Here is an 18,302-nt window from a genome sequence, read left to right as displayed (position 1 = left end):
CAGCAGCAAAGTTTGATCATTGGGTTCTTGCTAGCTTTTTTTGTGTGCCCTGCCTTTCCTTTTCAGGCTGCCAACATGCCTGATTCAGAGCTGTTTGAGCTGATCTCGGAGAACCGTTCCATGTCTCGCAAGCTGGAGGACTACGGGGAGCAGAAATCCACCTCCATCAGCACTGCCAAGCGCCTGGCAGAATTCCTGGGAGACCAGATGGTGAAGGATGCAGGGCTGAGCTGCCGGTTCATCATTTCCAAGAAACCAGAAGGGTCTCCAGTCACTGAGAGGTAAACCTGTCTTGAAGGGGACAAGGCTTTTGATAGTTTGATAGGGTGACTATGAAGGAAGGGCAGGGTAGCAGCACCTAAGTGAGTTGGTGCTGTGTGACCACAAGCTTGCCTGCCTGCTGGCTTGGACTGTGAGCAAGGTGAGCAATTTGTAACCCTGTGCAGTGGAAGAAGAAGAGGAGAATCCCTGAGGGTCTCTGCAGTATGGGAGAGGGGATCCCATGCAGCCAGAACCTTAGTCCTGCTGGGTAGTAAGTGCTTCCCTGCCTTTTCCAGGGCCATACCCCTTGCCATCTTCCAAGCAGAGCCCACCGTACGGAAGCATTACCTCCGGAAATGGCTGAAGAGCCCCTCACTACAAGACTTCAACATCCGTGCAGTGAGTTGAGCACCTCTGTGATACAGCACGGCCTGTGGCTCTGTCACAACAGCTCCTCCCTTTGGAGGCACTGCATGGGCAGCAGCTATTTGTGCTCGCAGATTGCTGTGGAATGTCCCTAGGGAAATGCCCGACCCTGCATCTTAGCAGCAAAACCTAAATTTGCACCCTCCTGCTGCATTTTTTTTCACTATCCACTGCTCTGCCCTGTTTGCAGATCCTGGACTGGGATTACTACATTGAGAGACTGGGCAGCACCATTCAGAAAATCATTACTATTCCTGCAGCTCTGCAGCAGGTACAGGAGCAGAGGGTTGCAGGTCCGTGGTGGTGGGAGGGGTGTGTGGAGGGCATTGGTCAGCGAACTCTGTAATTTGGGGATTTTCCCCAGGTAAAGAACCCAGTGCCACGGGTCCGGCACCCTGACTGGCTGCATAAGAAACTCCTGGAGAAGAACGATGTGTACAAACAAAAAAAAATCAATGAACTCTTCACTTCTGAAGGCAAGAGACAGGTAATGAGGGTGAGGAAAGGATGCTGGCTGTGCTGAGCAAGTGCTTCTACACCCATGTCTTCCTGCTGTCTTTTCCTCTCAGGTCCTTGCCAACCAGCCCCAAGAGGGAACGCCCAGCTCACAGATCAGTGACATAGAGGATTTTGGGGTTGCCAAGAACCTTCAGCCATCAGTTCCCATTGCAAATAAACGGAAGCGAGTCCCTCTGGCAGAGGAAAGCCAACAGATGTCCCAGAGCCTGGAGCTATCGCAGTCCTGGCGAGAGATCCTGGGCCCACCTCCTCCCATGGGAACCAGCAAGGTAGGCAAAACTGGGGGGGCAGGAGCAGACCAGAAGATGTCCTGGGGTTGTGTGCTTCTACCAGAGAAGCTTGGGGACCAGCTGGAGCAATCTGTGGGTCTTCTGAAATCCTCTCTACTTCCATGGCTTAGGGCTACAAAAAGAAATAGAACTGGGAGAGGCCCCCTAACAGAGCAAATGGGGGCAGTGACAGCTTCCCAGCCGTAGCAAGGACACCATCCAGCCTCGACAGTGCACAGCTTGGAGTTGCGTGTCTGGGAAGCATAGCCTGGTTCCTGTGGCTCCTGTTCATGCGTGCTGTCGATCCTTTTAGGAGCAGCACCTGGTGTGGCTGCGCTACCACAAGAAGAAGTGGGAGCTGCAGGCCCGACAGCGGCAGGAGCGGCGGAAGCGGCGGCGGCTGGAGGATGGCAGTGTGGCCGCAGGAGGAGGAGTGGTCCGTGATGTGCTCTCCAAAGGGCTGAGCAGCTACCTGCGTAGGACAGCACGGAGCATCCTAGACTTACCCTGGCAGATTGTGCAGGTACCAGGTGCCCACAAAGCCCCCACTGCATGCGTCTGCCCCAGGGAACAGCTTGAGGCCCAAAGCCTTGCCTTTGCAGTGACTACTGTTTTGTCTTTGCAAATGGTCATTCTTGATGGTGAATCTGGAAGGTGTGTGTAGATCCCCTCCAGCTGGGCAGCCCCAGGTCAGCCCATTTGGGTTTGGGTTGTGGTGCCTGGAAGCAGCCAACGTCAAATGTGGAGGCGAGGTGGTATCAACTAGGCATGGCCTCAGCTGTCTGAGCCCTGCCCCTTGTCACACACCTCAACTTCCAGAAGGGCCTCGAATGGTTCAGAGCTGCAGGCAGCCTTTGCCTGACTGTAACTGTGAGGCCATACAGGACCCAAAAGTGCTCCATAGCACATATATAAGACCTAGTAATGTGTTGTATCTCCCTACTAATGCCATCTTGAACCCCTGTGTCCTGCAGATCGCTGAGACCAGCCAGCCAGGCCTGTTCAGGCTGTGGGCAGTGATTGGGAGTGACCTGCACTGCATCAAGCTGAGCATCCCCAGGGTGTTCTACGTCAACCAGCGCATTGCAAAACCAGAGGAGGGAGCAGTCTACAGGAAGGTTGGTACCTAATCCAGACCTGCTGCTTCTAGAAGGGGAAAACAGCCGGTTGCATTGAGATAAGGCACTTCACACCTGCTGCAAGCAGGTATTAGGAGCATCTGCTATGCAGAGCTTCACTGTCCTGCTCTGCTGATGTTCCACATCCAGTCACTTGTCCCTCTGCTAATCTTAACCTGCCCAAAAGCCAGATTGTCAGTTATGGGAATTTGTAATGGGCATGAGCATAAATTCTCCTGATATTCTTGAGAGAGGAACACCAGGAGGTGGCTCAGCATGATCCTGGAGGTGCTCAGAGCCCAGCTCCTTACAGCCCTGCTCATGGGAGACACACCACCTGGTGCCAGGTGCCCACTAAGGTTGCCCCTTTGCTTGGCAGGTAAACAGGATCCTGCCCCGCTCAAATTTGGTTTACAACCTCTACGAGTACTCTGTCCCTGAAGACATGTACCAAGAGCATATCAACGAAATCAATGCTGACCTCTCTGCTCCAGACATCGAGGGAGTATATGAGACTCAGGTAACTCTTCCAGTGCTCAGTTTTCCTCTCCATTTTTTAAGGAGTGTTGAGTGGTAGTTCCCTAGTCTAAGTACTGGTGGCACAGGAGGATGCCTGGAAGTTAAAAATTCAACAACATGCTAACAGAGCAAAAATTGAACCTCCACAGCAGAGTACTCTGGAATATACGTGCTTCTGTATGGCCAGAGATGCAGAATGTCGGTATCTGGGTTAAGGCATGTCAGGGAAAGGGGTTTTGGTTTACCTGGCATTAGAAAACTTTGGGAAAATAAGACCTTTAAGCAGAAAGGGAGATCTTCCTTTAAACCAAACCAGAGCCAGCCTGTTAGTATTTAAACCATAAAAGATCATTTAGAGTAAAAGGGAAGGGTGGGGGGAGACTGACCCCATGTAGTTCTGGGTGTCCTGTCCTCTAAAATGACTCTAAAATCTTTTTATGCCAGATAAAAGAACAAGAACTTGACAGATAAAAGATCTTGACATTTTTGGAAGAGCAAAGACCCATCTAAACAAAGTTCAGTTGTACAACGTACAAAGCAGTCAAGACAAAATTAAATGTACTAGTGCTATTAATGATGACAGCCTGAAAATGAAGATGGGAAACTGGAATGCCTGCTTCTAAAGAGGGCAGTGATTTGTTCAGCAGCTCAAAACCCAGTGACAGGAATGTAATTGAAAAGACATTGTAGTGTCAGGGTCTGACCTATATAGATGTATGGGTTGCACCATTTTAAGAGTGGAGCTGTGTGTTGAAGAAAGGGTAAAAACAAGTGAATTTGCTATTGAAATGCAACATAGAACTATTAAGGATTGAAAATCTTTGCCTAAGCAGGAAAAGCTTGGTCTAATCACTGGTGCCATTGACTACAAAATGCTTTATGAGATGCAAGACGCTGCAAGGGCAAAAAGAGCATCATAATGTTGGGAGACTTCAGCAACCTGAGTTATTTGTATAGACTGGGAAGTATTACATGAGGCATGATGCAGAGAAAACATTTTTAGCCACCATAAATTTCTGCTTTAGGGAAAGCTAATAACAAGAGGGGAGGCTCAGGGGGAGCTTATCAATGGGAGAAGGGAGAAGTAAAGAAGATGGAGACACGCTCTTCTCGGTGGTGCCCAGCGATATGACGAGAGGCAATAGGCACAAACTAAAACACAGGAAATGTCATGTAAATGTGAGAAAAAATGTTTTCTGTGAGGGTAATCAAGCTGGTTGTTCAGAGGGGATTGCAAGGTTTCTGTCCTTGGAGTTATGGAGAAACCAACTGGACATGGTCCTGGGGAAGAAGGGAAAAAAGAATCTTGATATGCAAAAAATTGCATTGCAATTCTGAACATCGTCTCCAAAAATGTGGCAGGATTAACACAGGAGAACGTCAGGGGGCTAAGGTCCAAAACCTTAAGGAGGAGCTCCCCAGAGGGATGTGATTTCATAGTATCTCCGTTGGTACAGGTGCCACTGCTCTTCCGAGCCCTCATCCAACTGGGCTGCGTGTGCATGGTCAGCAGGCAGCTGGTCAGGCACCTGACGGGGCGAGAGGCCGAGACCTTTGACATTGAGCACCTGGAGATGCGCTCGCTGGCCCAGTTCACCTACCTGGAGCCAGGTAAGGCACCGCGGGCAGAGGAGCTCGTGGTGCACCCAGGAGCAGGCACCCGGCGGGCACTGCTGACGGCTGCTCTGTGTCCCTAGGAAGTATTCGCCATATCTACCTCTACCACAGCTCCCAGGGCACCAAGGCTCTCTTTGGCCTTTTCATCCCCTCGCAGCGCAAAGCCGCCGTGTTTGTGCTGGACACGGTAAGAGGGGGCTTTAGAGGCTGGGGGGACCGTGGGGGTCAGGCAGCAGTACCCAAGGGGTTTCTCTGCAGAGGCGTGGATCCCTGCTGAGAAGGGGGGCTGTCTCTTTGACCAAGTCTGCCTTGGGTGCAGGTTCGCAGCAACCAGATGCCAAACCTCACCAACATGTTCTCTGCGGAGCGCAGCGCACTGCTGGAAAAGGTGGGTGAGGATCTGCTGCCTCCGGACAAGCACATCTTTGAAGTGCGTGCTGAGACCGACCCCAAGACCATCTACAGAGCCATCCAGCGGCTGCTGCTGGGCTACAAGGTGAGAGCTGAAGGCATGAGGAAGTTCCCCGTGGGACTTTGTCCCCAGGGACATGTGGGAGGGTTGTGAAAGGCACTGGTCCAGCAGTTCCAACAGCACCTGCATGGAGCTGCTGGCACCAAGTTCAGAGGTAAAAGTGGATGTTGCTGGAGGGCTCTGCCTTGCTTGGGGTGGCTTGCCTAGTGCAGTGGCAGCAGGTAGGCTAGCTCAGCATCTCACCACATCTCGTCGATGGAGCTGGTTGCTCACAGATTACTGCTTCTGGAGTGTGCTGTCCCCACCACGGGGAGCACAGGGATTTGCTGTAAGGGCATACAACACCAACAGCTTCCTGCTGAGCAGAGATGCTCGCTGGAGAGTTGCACCAGGACAGGTTTCCTTTGCACAGGATGAGCGCCGGGGGCCCACACTGATTGCTGTGCAGTCTAACTGGGATCTGAAACGGCTGGCAAGTGGGATTCCCATCATCGAGGAGTTCCCGTTGGTCCCCGTCCGAGTGACAGATGACATCAGCTACTCAGTCCTGGACTGGCAGCGCCACGCAGCCCGCCGCATGATCCGCCACTACCTCAACCTGGATACGTGCCTGTCCCAGGCTTTTGAAATGAGCAGGTGCCTGGGGTTGGCCACGTTCTCCTGCTGCACTCCTGGCTGGGTGGGGACGAGACTGCAGGAGAGACCAAGGCCAAGTCAAGGCCGGGTCCTTTGTCCCTTAATGGGACAGGCAGATGTGGTGGCACAGCTTCTCTTGGGCTATGCTCATTCCTGGTGAACATGCCTCTCCCTTTCTTCTAGGTATTACCACATTCCAATTGGGAATCTCCCTGACGACATCTCCACCTTTGGCTCTGACCTGTTTTTCTCACGCCACCTCCGCCGTCACAACCATTTGCTGTGGCTCTCGCCCACGGCTCGCCCAGATCTGGGGGGCAAGGAGGCTGATGACAACCGCCTGGTCATGGAGTTTGATGAGAGAGCCTTGGTGGAGATCAACAACCCCGGCTGCTACTCCACAGGTGAGGAGGGAGCAGGGTAGCACAGCGTGGGGCAGAGTCAGGTGCTGCTCTGTGGGCACTGTATGGAGCTGGATGCATTATCCGAAGTCTCCAAGTAGCTCTGTGGGGATGGTGGTGACCACAGCAGCCATCTGGGCCGGGTACAATGGATACATCAAGGGGAAAAGAAGTTCTGTGTGCACTATCAAAGATGGAGAGCAACATTTCATACACATAGATAGTGATAGGACAAGAGGGAGTGATTTTTAAACTAAAAGAGGGGAGGCCTAGATGGGATCTAAGGAAGAAATTCTTTACTATGAGGGTGGTGAGGCACTGGAACAGGTTGCCCAGAGAAGCTATGGATGCCTCATCCCTGGAAGTGTGTAAGGCCAAGTTGGATGGGGTTTTGAGCAACCTGGTCTAGTAGAAAGTGTCCTTTGAAGTCAGTTAAACAAGGTTTGAGGAGCAGCACAGTTCCTACACTGCTGCAGTACAGTGTGGGCTTTCACCATTTCCTGATCTAGACATCAGAGTGCTGCACACCTTGTGCTCTATACTTTTATGCTTACACCTGCATGTGAAAGCATCTCACAGCTTGATGCAGCATCTTCTATAAATCATCCTCATAACTTGTGAAAAGCACATTTGGCAAATGGTTGCACTTGCTGAGCTTGAGGTGCAGATGCTGTCCTTGATGGTTCTTTGCCCTACCTGCCTGCTGAGAGGCTGTGTTTCTTCTTAGTATGTCTGGAGCTGGACATCCAGAGCCTGGCTGTAAACACAGTGTTGCAATCTCATCACGTAAATGACATGGAAGGAGGTTCCAGCATGAGCGTCAGCTTTGATGTGATTCAGCAGGCATCCCTGGAAGACATGGTGACAGGGAACCAAGCTGCCAACATCCCAGCCAGCTATGATGAAACTGCCCTCTGCTCCAACACATTCAGGTACTGCTGTAGGAGCCAACAAGATGTGGATTGTCTGTTCACACCAGTGTCATGCCTCTTATTACCTTCTGGTTTTAGTTTTTCCCAGACTCTTACCCATGGTGTGACTTGTGGGTTTACTCTAAAGGAAAAATTCCTGCCTTTAGGGCAGGACAATCAGGTCCTTTGCTTGGCAGAAGAGGGTGCTCAGCCCCCTGGGTAGGCATCTTCTCACAGACTTTTGAAGATCTTGGGCTTAGTACTACGTGGTGGCTCAGGCAGCAGGTGTGAGGGCATGTTGGCAAAGGCTTTGCCCTTTCCTGTTTCTTTCTTCGTGCTCCACAAGTTTACAGAGGCACATATTTACCCTGTGGTTCCTGGGCTGAGGGCTTATGCGTCTCTGCATTGGCAGAGCTCCCATCCTGAATCACCCAGCGTATCTGAAAGCGTGTCGCTGCCTGGAAGGAGGAAGCTGCTGTTCGTGGCTGGTGGGGGTGACACTGTTCTCTGCTCCCCGGCAGGATTTTGAAGAGCATGGTGGTGAGCTGGGTGAAGGAGATCACGCAGTACCACAACATCTACGCGGACAACCAGGTCATTCATTTTTACCGCTGGCTTCGCTCTCCTTCTTCACTGCTCTACGATCCAGCGTTGCACCGGACTCTGCACAACATGATGAAGAAGCTTTTCCTCCAGTAAGTGAGAACTGGAGTTTGTCAGGCCCTGTGGATGAGAAGGACACAGGCATGGCATTAGTGAGCAGGACACTGTTGGTACCCACTGCCTCCAGAGTGGCCTCTGGGGGTTGCCACCTGCTCCTCTGGCTTGCTGTTCCCTGTCTAACTAACAGGGAGCTGAACAGGAGCGGTTCTTCCTGCACACCAAACCTAGCTCCTCTGCCCTGTCTGCAGGTTAGTGGCTGAGTTCAAGCGGCTTGGCTCTTCCGTGGTTTACGCCAACTTCAACCGGATCATCCTGTGCACCAAGAAGCGGCGTATCGAGGATGCAATCAGCTACATGGAGTACATTATCAATAGGTGGGGTGCACTTGGCTGCTCAGGGGTGTGTTTAGCAAGCCAGGCCCGGGGATAAGGCTTCTGGATGACTGAGCTAAGACATGGCTCAGGGCATGGACATAGAATGATAATTTTTGCCTTTTGCTGGGCCTCAGCACGGAATTTTTTGCAAAACTCATACCCTGTCTGGCTCCCAGCATCCCAGCCATGGTGTCCAGGCATCTAGAGCAGGCACCTTTTTGCAAGCACAACAAGCCAAGGCTCAGGCACGGCTTCCCTTGGTGTCCCTGCTGGTGACTACACTGCCACCTTTTGTGCAGAGCCCATTTTTTTTGAAGCAGGGCTGAAAGAGCGAGGTGACTCCTCTCTCCTTGCCAGCACCTCCTCCCTGGCGTGTCCCCTGGAGAAGGCTCTTAACCAGGGAAAATGCTGCTAATGTTGAGGGTGACTGCATTCTCTCCCTCCAGCATCCACTCAAAGGAGATCTTCCACTCCCTTACTATTTCTTTCTCCCGCTGCTGGGAGTTCCTGCTCTGGATGGATCCAGCAAATTATGGAGGCATCAAGGGAAAAGTACATTCTCGCATCCACTACGGGGAGGTAAGAAATACGAAGTGCCCAATTACCCCAGGAGCCAGGGGCTAGGGGTTGAACTGAGTGGGGAGGTGTTGGCTGGGTACAAGGAACTGCTGTAATGCCACTCGTTGTGCTCTGTTCCAGAAGGATACCAGCAAGAGGCAAGTGCTGGAGGAGGAAGACAGTGAGGAAGAGGAGGAGGTGGGGGAAGAAGAGGAGGAAGGGGAATCCAACGTGGAGGAGCTGCTGGAGAACAGCTGGAATATCGTGCAGTTCCTGCCCCAGGCTGCCTCCTGCCAGAGCTACTTCCTAATGATTGTGTCAGGTGAGTGCTCCCAGCTCCTTGCCTGGTTCCACTCATGGAGATAAGCCCTTACCCTCTTGCTGCCCATACCATGCACGTTCCTCACTGCTTCATGATGCCTGCAGGGCTGCCAAGAAGGGCCTGATGGTTGATTCCAAGAGCCCCTTATGGCCAAGCCCGTGCTGTGCCATGAGCAGTACAGAGGGAGCCTCTGCTGTTGTGGGTGTTAGTTTGGGGGTGTTCCAGTTTGGCTGTGAGCTGTCCCGGGGAGGGAACAAGGTTATTTGTGTCTCTTGGGTGCCTGGGAGAGTCTGCAGCAGACTGGCTGCTGGTGCAGCTGCCCCGGCATGGGCTGTACCAGGAGCCCTGTTCATGCCTCTGCAGCCTACATCGTGGCTGTGTACCACAGCATGAAGGAGGAGCTGCAGCGCAACGCCCCTGGGAGCACTCCCGTCAAGAGGAGAGGCACCAGCCAAGTGTCCCAAGAGGCACCGTGTGAGACAGGGGCCATGCCTGGTGAGTGCCCAGCACGGGGCCCTAGGGGTAGCAGTGCTGCAGCCCTGGGCTATGCCCCTAGGCAGAAAGCCACCTGCCTTGTTGGCCCCACATGCCACTGTGCTGGAGTGCTTTCTGCTCGTCTCTCTAGGCATGATCACGTTCTCACAGGATTACGTGGCCAATGAGCTCACCCAGAGCTTCTTCACCATCACCCAGAAGATCAAGAAGAAGATGGCCGGTTCTCGTAATGCCACCGAGCCTTCAGACTTGTTCCCAGTGCTGCCCGGCTCCTACTTGCCGCTCAACAACCCGGCTCTAGAGTTCATCAAATATGTTTGCAAGGTCGGTGGGTCCGGCTGGGACTCTTTTCTGAAGGGTTATGATCGGGGGCTCAAATTCTAGTCCACGTGTGTGGCTCCAATTTGCCACAGTTCTGCTTCAGGAGTGTGCTGCAGATCTACAGCCAATTTGTTTTTCCCTGCCAGCACTCTTGCATCCACATGAGGTATGAGTCGTCATTTTGAGGGCTGTTCTCTGCTGGTAGGTTCACCTGGCTCTTTGCCTTGTAGGTGCTGTCTCTGGATGCCAACATTACCAACCAGGTGAACAAACTGCGCAGGGACCTGCTGCGCCTCATCGAGGTGGGCGAGTTCTCAGATGAAGCCCAGTTTCGGGACCCTTGCCGCTCCTACGTGCTCCCTGAAGTCATCTGCAGGAACTGCAACTTCTGCAGGGACCTAGACCTGTGCAAGGACCCCGCTCTCTCCCAGGTTCAGCCTCGTTCCTGTGGACATCCCAGCATAGCTGTGCTCTATGCCTGTCAGTCGTATTACTGCATTCCCCTCTTAAGCCCTTTGCTTTGCAGCATTGCTTGGCCCTGTGCTGGTGATCATATCATATTCACAGAATCATTAAGGTTGGAAAAGCCCTCCAAGATCACCTGGTCCAACCATTACCCTACCACCAATGTTGCCCACTAAACCATGTCCCTAAGCACCATGTCCAACCTTTCCTCGAACACCCCCAGGGATGGTGACTCCACCACCTCCCTAGGCAACCCGTCCTAGTGCCTGACTGTTCTTTCTGAGAAGAAATGTCTCCTCATTTCCAACCTTCACCAGCTTCGCAGCCCTTCTCTGAACATGCTCCAGGGCCTCGATGTCTTTCTTGTAGTGAGGGGCCCAAAACTGAACCCAGCACTTGAGGTGCGGCCGGCCTCACCAGCACAGGGAGACCATCATCTCCCTGCTCCTGCTGGCTGCATTACTCCTACACAAGGCAGGATGCTGTTGGCCTCTTGGCCACCTGAGCACATTCCCCTAAAGGCCATTTTCTGTTCATCTTCTAGCTGCCTGTGACAAGTCCAAGTGTCCCAGTGCTTTGCCTCATGCTCCATCCCCTCCAGGAGGAAAGCTTACCCTGGAGAGCTGCTTATACCCCACCCTGTTACTTGGGCCTTTCCAAGGCCACTTTGTTTGGCTGTCTCCTCATGTCCCCTGCCTTCCTTTTTGCCCGTAGGATGGATCAGTGCTGCCCAGCTGGGTCTGCTCCAACTGTGAGGCGCAGTATGACTCTGACTCTATTGAAATGGCGTTGGTGGAAGCCCTGCAGAAGAAGCTGATGGCCTTCATGCTGCAGGACCTGGTGAGCACTTGGCCACCCCGCTGCAGGATCTTGTCTCAGGGACAGGCCCTGCCACCCTGTGGTGCTGCAGGAGGGGAGCAGATGAGCCTTGCAGCTGGGAGGAGGGTTTGGCTCCCATGCTGTGCCACAGCAGCAGCAGTTCCCTGCCCTCGTGCCATGTGTGTGCCCCTGATGGTGGGCTGATGGGCTTGGTCTTGTCTCCTGTCCCACCTAAAACTGCTTTGACTCTAGGTGTGCAACAAGTGTCATGGTGTGAAGGACACACACATGCCCGTGTACTGCAGCTGTGCTGGAGAGTTTGCCCTCACCATCTCCTCCCAGGTATGCCCGTAGTGTGCTGCCTGGCCCAGACCTGTGCCTGGGCCTTCCTGTGTGGTTCTCCACCCCCTGGGCCCACCTAGCTTCTCTCCTGCCTTTCCTCTACCTGCTTGGCTGCTGGGTGGGCAGTTTTAGGCAGCCCCCTTCCCTCCCTGCTTCCTTTTCCTGCAGGTCTTCATGGAGCACATCACCATCTTCCAGAACATCGCTCGGCACTACAGCATGGCCTATCTCCTGGAAACCATCGAGTGGCTGCTGCGTACAAACCCACAGCTCCAGCAGTGAAAGCTGGGCTCATCCCATCTCTGCTGTTGGTTAGGGTTCAGCTGTGCACTACGCCAGCCCCGGGGAGCTGCATGCCCCTCCTGCTGTGCTGGAGGGCAAAAGCAGCAGGCACGGAGAGGGGCCAGGCTGTCCTGCACCAGCCCAGCACACGGGGCAGGAGCTGTGCTCCACGGGGACCATTTGCCCATGCTCTAGGTGCTGTAGGCAAGGCTGTACCTCTTTTTAATGTGGAATTTGTATAAATAAATAGTTTTATTTGTCTGGTTCCTGTGCGGTGGGAGCTGGGGATGTCTCTTTGCAAGGATCTGTCCCCCTTTGAACCCTGCCTGCCCCAGCCTGGCAGCACATCCCCGGCTGCAAGGGGAGAGCTGTGCCCCCTCTCTCTTCCTTTTGGTGCTAGAAGCAGTGAAGATGAGCTGGCCTCGAGGGGCAGCACACTCACCCCTCCCTAATGTGATTGCTGCCCTGTGCAATCAAGTTACTGTCTGGCTCAGCCTCTGCTTCTGGTAACTGAGTCCCGGATGGCTGCAGCCAAGGCCAGGCAGTGCCTGGGCTCAGCCTCTGTGCTGCTGCTGTCCCAAGGGGGGCCTCGTCCTGCTTCTGACAAGGGCAAGGTGGAATTGCAGGTGCCCTCTTGCAGCAGCACTGCTGGGGGTGTGCACAAGGCCAGCTCCCCCTCAGAGCAGGGCACCCAGCCAAGCAAAGCAACCTTGAGTCCCTCAGCCCTGGGACTCTGCCCACTACAGCCCTTCCTTCCCCCCCCCCGACCCTCCTGAGCCCAGCTGAGCTGCTGGGGGAGGATGTGCTGTAATATGAGAGCACAAAAACATCAGAATTATGCTCAGAAATGCCCCAGCTGGTTACCGCCAGGCGCCTGCTGCAGATTGTCTTTGGGCTCAGGCCAGCAGCACTTGGGGTTTGTGCTCCAGGGCCTGGGGAGGGGGAGGGACGACCCTGTCCCTGCCTCTTCCCGCACCAAACTGTGACACCGACGTCTCCCCAGGGCCCACCGCCGCATGGAGCCCCAGGCACGGATGCTGAGCAGCGGTGTTTTATTGGGCTGCTACCCCAGGGCAAGGCTCCCCCCCTCCCTGGTGCAGCAGCAGCAGCTTTGTGGGGCTCAGAGCACACGCAGGCCTTCCCAAGAGGGAAACAGGGGCTAGGATGGGTCTGAGAGTGCCCGCAGGCAGGGGCTGGGAAGGGCAGCAGCTGGAGCCGCCCTGGACACCCCAGATTAAGCTGTGCCCAGCCCTGGGAGTGCCCCCAAGCCAGGATTTGCCTGCAGTGAGCAGCTCCCAGTGTGACTCCGAGCTGCTGGGTCCTGCTGGTGGTCACAACCATCACATGCCAGCGGGCTCGTGGCTCACAGGGGCTGTAGGACATGTGCCACCCATCCGTGGGTGCAGCTCCACACAGGCAAGCAGGTCACTGAGAGCTGAGGGGCGTGGGGTTGGGTGGTGTCGAGCTGAGCACGAGTTATCCTACCTGCAGTGGGACCAGAGGAGGGATGGGTGGTTGGGGCTGCAGCGTGGGCTGCTCCGCCGATGGGGTACCCCAGGGACGGGACCCCTGCAGAGGAAAATCCTCAGCCATACCCGCAGCCAGGTGCTACCTGCTCGAATTTCCTGCTGCTGTACCGCTGCTCCTTGTCCATGCAGCACAGCAGGATCCAGTCACAGACGAAGGAGCCCTGCAAGGCAGGCGGGGAGGTCAGGGCCGGCACAGGTGGCTAGGTGGAACCCCCCCAGCACCCATACTCACCAGTCCCACCGAGGTGAGCGCCGTGGCTAGGGTGATGATGGTGGGGATCAGGCTGAACTTTCCTGCCTGACAGAGAGGGATGGGGTCAGCTGTCCCCACCAGTGCCCCCATAGCAGGACTGGGCTGAGCTGATTCCACCCTCCCCAGCCCTAATGCCTGCGTGGTGCCACCAGGCTTGCACTTGCAGGACATCACATGCACAGAGGCACTGCAGCTGCCCCTTCCACCAAGCCAAGACAGAGCCCAGGGCTTCCATTTGGGGCATCTGGGATCCCCGTCCTCCTGCAGCAGCAGGCGGAGCTGCTTTGCTAGAACAGCCACAGCAGCACAAAGCAGAGGTGGCACACATGCATGCCCCCACTCCCAGAGACACACAGAGACAAACACATCACGCCCCCCCGAACCGTCTCACCTGGCCATGCACAATCACATCCACACGGATCCCATAGGCCTTGATCAACACCCGCGAGCGAGTCCCATTCCAGCTGTAGTACTTGGCAAACCTGCTTGGAAGACGACGGACACACCAGTGAGGGCAAGGCAGGGCCAGAGAAGGCTGCAGGGCCACCGTGGGGACAGGGCCATCACCTGTAGTTGTAGCCTGGGGAAGCCGAAACCCCTTTGGGGTCGAGGCGGCGGAAGGAGTAGTGGGGGTTGCACTCGGCGTCGGGCAGGTCCAGGTTGCAGTTCCAGGTAATGATCACCCCGATCACCCCACCCTGCAGCAGGGAGCAGCAGACCTTGCACATTGCCAGCACGCAGTGGGCACGGCATCCCAATAGAGAGCTTCCCAGCTGAGCGGGCTGGGCACTGGGGGGCCAACTCTAGAGCTGGAGTGGCAAAACCCACAGGACTGGGGGGATGCTGGGGCTGGATGAGGGCTGCAGATTCTGGAAGGAGGATGGAGCAGCACCAGGTTTCTCCCCTGGGCCACATTTATCTGCTCCCATGAGGGAAGAGGAGGTAGCAGGGTTGTAGCCTGAAGCCTTCAAGTGCCACCCTGTTCTAGGAGGAACACAACCTAGGCTAGGGGTAGAAGTGGGGGCGGTGCAGAAGTGCTGAGCCCTGAGGCTCTGAGAGAGTGGGGTCAAGGACATACTCCTGGCCACCTCCATATCACTGTAGCATCAAGGAGCAAGCAGTGACACACAGAGCACCCAAGCAGGTCCCCAGGAAATAACTGCCCTGTGCCCCGCTGGCAAGACCCCGTGAGACCCTGGGCCCTGCAGCCACCCAGCACACAACACCTTCTCAGCCAGCTCTGCGAAGTCCTCGCCCGCCTGCTCCACGAGGAAGCCCAGCTTGAAGATGGGGCAGTAAAGGGCAGAGGTGGTGTTGAACATGCAGCTCTTCAGGTAGCCGCTCTCAGCTGCCTGGATGTTGCCCCTGGGGGAGACCAAGCCAGAGACCTGTGTGTGAGAGGGGACACACTGGGTCCGAACGGGACCCCATCACTCGGTAAGCTGGGAACGGGAATCCCCTGTGAAGAAGCAGCATTTCTCCAGCTAAGGACACCAGGGCCACCCGCCTGCATCTCCATCCCTTAGACCCACCTTGTGCTGACCCCACATTTCTGCACTCCTCGCGTTGCATCTCCCACTCCCCGCTGCACAGTTCCCAGGAGAAGTGTCCCCGCTGCCCATTTTCAGGAAGGCAGCAGAGATGGGAGCTGGCCTTGCCCTGCCTGTGCTCCCCATATGCATATGTGTACGGTGTGAGGGGGTCCACCCTGTCCCCACCACACTGCACACCCAGCCACCAGCAAGGCAGGCACAGCAGGGCCAGCTGAGGCCAGCAGCAGGGCACCCGGGCTGCATCACCCACACACACAGATACTCACTTGGAGAAGCCAAAGCGGGGGAAGTGGATGTTGTTCTTGATGAGGACGGTGAATTGTGATGCCATCTCCGCCAGGGACTCACTGCGAGGAAGAGGAGTGAGCACAGCTGCCCACAGGCATCCCCACCCTGCCCCAAGCCCCTGGAGCAGCACCAAGGAGGCCACACCGGGAGCATCCCCTTGCATCCCGCAGGACGTGGGAGATGCCAGCACCCCAGAGCCTGCTCTGACCTTCTGGCAGCCTGTCATTCCCCACCAGGGCCCAACCCCAGCACCGGTACCTGATGCTGCCTCCATCCACCGGGCACCAAGCCAGGACCTCGCAGCTCTTCCCGGTGCCACCAGCCTGGGGCACGCAGCGCCCCGTCCTCTGCCCTGCGGGGACGGGTGCCCGGCGCTGCAAATCCCAGCAGGCAGGGTCCTGCCGGCAGCAGGGTGGCTGGGCAGGCTGCTCTGCCCACACATCCCTCCTGACTCACCATGGCCAGACGTGTCCGTGTCCCTGGGGACGCAGTCCTGGTCGGAGCTGCACGTGGCGTTGGCGACCGCTCGGCCCTGCAGCAGGACAGGGAGTTTTGTTGGGAGCTGTGCTCACTGGTGCTCCCCCTCCCCTGACAAGTGCTACTCAGTCTCTTTTCGCCTCCCCCTGTGGTGTCACAGCCTCTGTGCTGCCCCCAGGCCAGGGAAGGCCACAGGATTCCTGCTGGGAAGGGCAGCGGCAGAGGAGAGCTGTGGGGACCAGCACTACAGCCACCTGTGTGCTGGGTCCCCATGGGCAGCCCCTGCTGCTCTCCCCCGGCCCCGTGACTGCTACTCCCCAGTCCCCTGCCCCTGTCCTCACCTCAGGACAGGTCTCCATGGCCTGGGCAGGGCTGACGTCCACCCGCGTGAGGATGCTGAAGGTGCTCCCACCCTGCAAAGCAGCCAGAAGGTGGGATACCGGTCACAGGACAGCACAGCCGTGAACACGTGGAGAGGTACAAGTGTATTTACACACACACGGTCACACACACACGTGTGCACACAGGGAACACACTGGGTAGGGGCACGTGGGCTCACACTGCATCCACACAGTGTGACACTGGAGGCACTGTGCCAGGGAGTCCTGCTGGGACCTGCTGCTGATGGGCTTAAGCCACCCTCCACCCCTCAGAAACTGCAAAACACTGATAAGAGCAGCTGGAGCAGCAAAAAACACAGCATCAGGCCCTGCCACCAGCCCTCCCTGACTGCCACCAGCTCTGACAGGTTCGCTCGAGCTTACTTACACCTCTCACAGTCCTCGCACTGGACAAAGTGGGCTAGCTTGTGGTCTCACTATTGCCATGCTGTGGGTGCTCACCCATGCACAGATCTGTGTACTCAGCTCTGGGACAGACCTTCTGTGCCTGTAGAAGGATCCCAGAGAGTGGCAATGGGACATCTCTTCCATCCCAGCCAGGTGACACGGGGTGAGTGGCTCAAGTGCTGTCCAGACCAGCAGTGCCCAATGCCAAACAAGGCTTTTCCACAGCTCAACCAAGCAATTTCCAAAACCCCTCAGCATGACTGAACACTCATTCCCTGGCTCACAGCACCCACCGAAAACACTGGGAAGAGCCTTCCCCAGAGAGATGCTCCCCCACTGCAAGGTGCTGCCCAGGCACAGCTCCTTGCAGCCACCCCAGAGCGACAAAGGGAAGAGGATGGGGATAAGAGGGCCAGAATGGGGGGTCAGAGCCTCACCTCAGGAGGGGACACGTACTCCCCAACATCCCAGACCTTGCTTGGTGACTGTGTCACACCCTTGACCTTGGTGATGACGGAGCTCTCTGGGCCCGTTTCCCTCTCCTGGTAGCCCTTCTGAATGATGAACACATACCTGCGGGGAAGGAAGGATGGGAAAAGGAGCTTCCAACGGTGCCCTCCTCCTTGGCTCCAGGACCCTGAAAGCACGCTGAGAGCTGTTGACCCGAGGAGTGCAGTGGGTGTGCTCAGCACCCACACACCTCACTGCGCAGCACAGGGCACGAGGGGTTCAGAGCCTGCCTGCACCACCCCTTGGACAACCCATGGGGGGGATCCCAGCCAGGAGCTTGGCCCCAAGAGCAAAGCAGAGGGGTCTGGGATGTGCCCACAGGGAAGGGAAAGCAGAGGAAAGGGCAGGGGAAAGGGCACAGGCATCAGCGCTGTCGGTACCGGCGGAGCAGAGGGTCCCGGCCCGCACTCACCCGGTGAAGTAGAGCAGGACCAGGAGCTGCAGCGCCCGGTACGCGGTGCCAAGGTGCCCGTTCCGCACCACCACCACCTGCGGGCTGGAGTAGCTGCTCACCGCCCGCAGGCAGCCCTGCACGCCCATGGACGCTGAGATCGGCTCGGCACGGCTCGGCACGGCTTGGCACGGCTCGGCACGGCTCAGCACGGCTCTGCACGGCTTGGCACTGCACGGCTTGGCACCGCCCGGCTCGGCACCGCACGGGTCGGCACCGCACGGCTCAGCACCGCTCGGCACCGCACGGCTCGGCTCGGCACGGCAGCGACCCCTGCGGGCCCGGATAAGTCTGCTCGGGGGGGCTCGGTAGTAGGGACCCCCACCCCTGCAGCGGTTGTCGCTCCCCGCAGGATGGTTCGTGCTGGTGAAGGCAGCAGCGGAGCGTCAGGTTGCGGTCGGGAAGGGGGTGGAAGCGGGTGCCCGTTTTGCAGTTTTGGGAGAGGCAGGGTGTCGCTCACCCAAAATGACCCAGAGGAGCCTGGCAAGGGGCCCAGAGAAAAAAACTGTGAGCTGGTGAGCAAGATCTGCCGGCCCCAGGGGAGGGGGCTGTCACACCCACCAAGGGACACCCGAACTGCTGGACCCCTTTCCTCCCTTGCCCCGAAGCTATCTCAGGACCTTCTGAGGATGGCACAAAGAGCAGACTTGGCAGATGTGGGGA

General features: G+C 56.4%; 2 protein-coding genes across 2 annotated transcripts in view; one reads left to right on the top strand and one right to left on the bottom strand.

The window, feature by feature from the left end:
• POLE (DNA polymerase epsilon, catalytic subunit) overlaps nucleotides 1-11,922 on the top strand; it is a gene marked incomplete at its 5' end in the record, with an annotated part of 28,031 nt that extends 16,109 nt beyond the window's left edge. The window contains 24 exons of the mRNA XM_082773833.1: nucleotides 67-281; nucleotides 558-660; nucleotides 878-958; nucleotides 1,052-1,174; nucleotides 1,257-1,475; nucleotides 1,789-1,998; nucleotides 2,450-2,593; nucleotides 2,973-3,113; nucleotides 4,570-4,723; nucleotides 4,810-4,916; nucleotides 5,049-5,225; nucleotides 5,614-5,837; nucleotides 6,021-6,241; nucleotides 6,966-7,170; nucleotides 7,671-7,844; nucleotides 8,061-8,186; nucleotides 8,633-8,765; nucleotides 8,889-9,066; nucleotides 9,430-9,561; nucleotides 9,692-9,885; nucleotides 10,113-10,313; nucleotides 11,062-11,187; nucleotides 11,419-11,508; nucleotides 11,677-11,922. Coding sequence (XP_082629959.1) covers nucleotides 67-281; nucleotides 558-660; nucleotides 878-958; nucleotides 1,052-1,174; nucleotides 1,257-1,475; nucleotides 1,789-1,998; nucleotides 2,450-2,593; nucleotides 2,973-3,113; nucleotides 4,570-4,723; nucleotides 4,810-4,916; nucleotides 5,049-5,225; nucleotides 5,614-5,837; nucleotides 6,021-6,241; nucleotides 6,966-7,170; nucleotides 7,671-7,844; nucleotides 8,061-8,186; nucleotides 8,633-8,765; nucleotides 8,889-9,066; nucleotides 9,430-9,561; nucleotides 9,692-9,885; nucleotides 10,113-10,313; nucleotides 11,062-11,187; nucleotides 11,419-11,508; nucleotides 11,677-11,790 — 3,792 coding nt within the window. The 3' untranslated portion in view covers nucleotides 11,791-11,922. The remainder of the gene's footprint in view (nucleotides 1-66; nucleotides 282-557; nucleotides 661-877; nucleotides 959-1,051; nucleotides 1,175-1,256; nucleotides 1,476-1,788; nucleotides 1,999-2,449; nucleotides 2,594-2,972; nucleotides 3,114-4,569; nucleotides 4,724-4,809; nucleotides 4,917-5,048; nucleotides 5,226-5,613; nucleotides 5,838-6,020; nucleotides 6,242-6,965; nucleotides 7,171-7,670; nucleotides 7,845-8,060; nucleotides 8,187-8,632; nucleotides 8,766-8,888; nucleotides 9,067-9,429; nucleotides 9,562-9,691; nucleotides 9,886-10,112; nucleotides 10,314-11,061; nucleotides 11,188-11,418; nucleotides 11,509-11,676) is intronic.
• A 764-nt stretch (nucleotides 11,923-12,686) lies between these two features.
• Nucleotides 12,687-17,728, bottom strand: P2RX2 (purinergic receptor P2X 2; the record flags this gene model as incomplete). The annotated part of the gene is made up of 12 exons (XM_082774409.1): nucleotides 12,687-12,722; nucleotides 13,403-13,480; nucleotides 13,552-13,617; nucleotides 13,964-14,054; nucleotides 14,140-14,270; nucleotides 14,799-14,937; nucleotides 15,392-15,472; nucleotides 15,672-15,765; nucleotides 15,870-15,945; nucleotides 16,232-16,303; nucleotides 17,116-17,251; nucleotides 17,601-17,728. 12 exons carry the CDS (start codon nucleotides 17,726-17,728, stop codon nucleotides 12,687-12,689), a joined length of 1,128 nt encoding a protein of 375 aa, XP_082630535.1.
• Nucleotides 17,729-18,302: the final 574 nt, after the last annotated feature.

Source organism: Aythya marila, assembly GCF_965140915.1.
Source record: "Aythya marila genome assembly, chromosome: 17".
NCBI classification, from domain to species: Eukaryota; Metazoa; Chordata; class Aves; order Anseriformes; family Anatidae; genus Aythya; species Aythya marila.
Note: the sequence above shows the minus strand (reverse complement) of the source record. Positions and strands in the feature narration are given on the sequence as shown.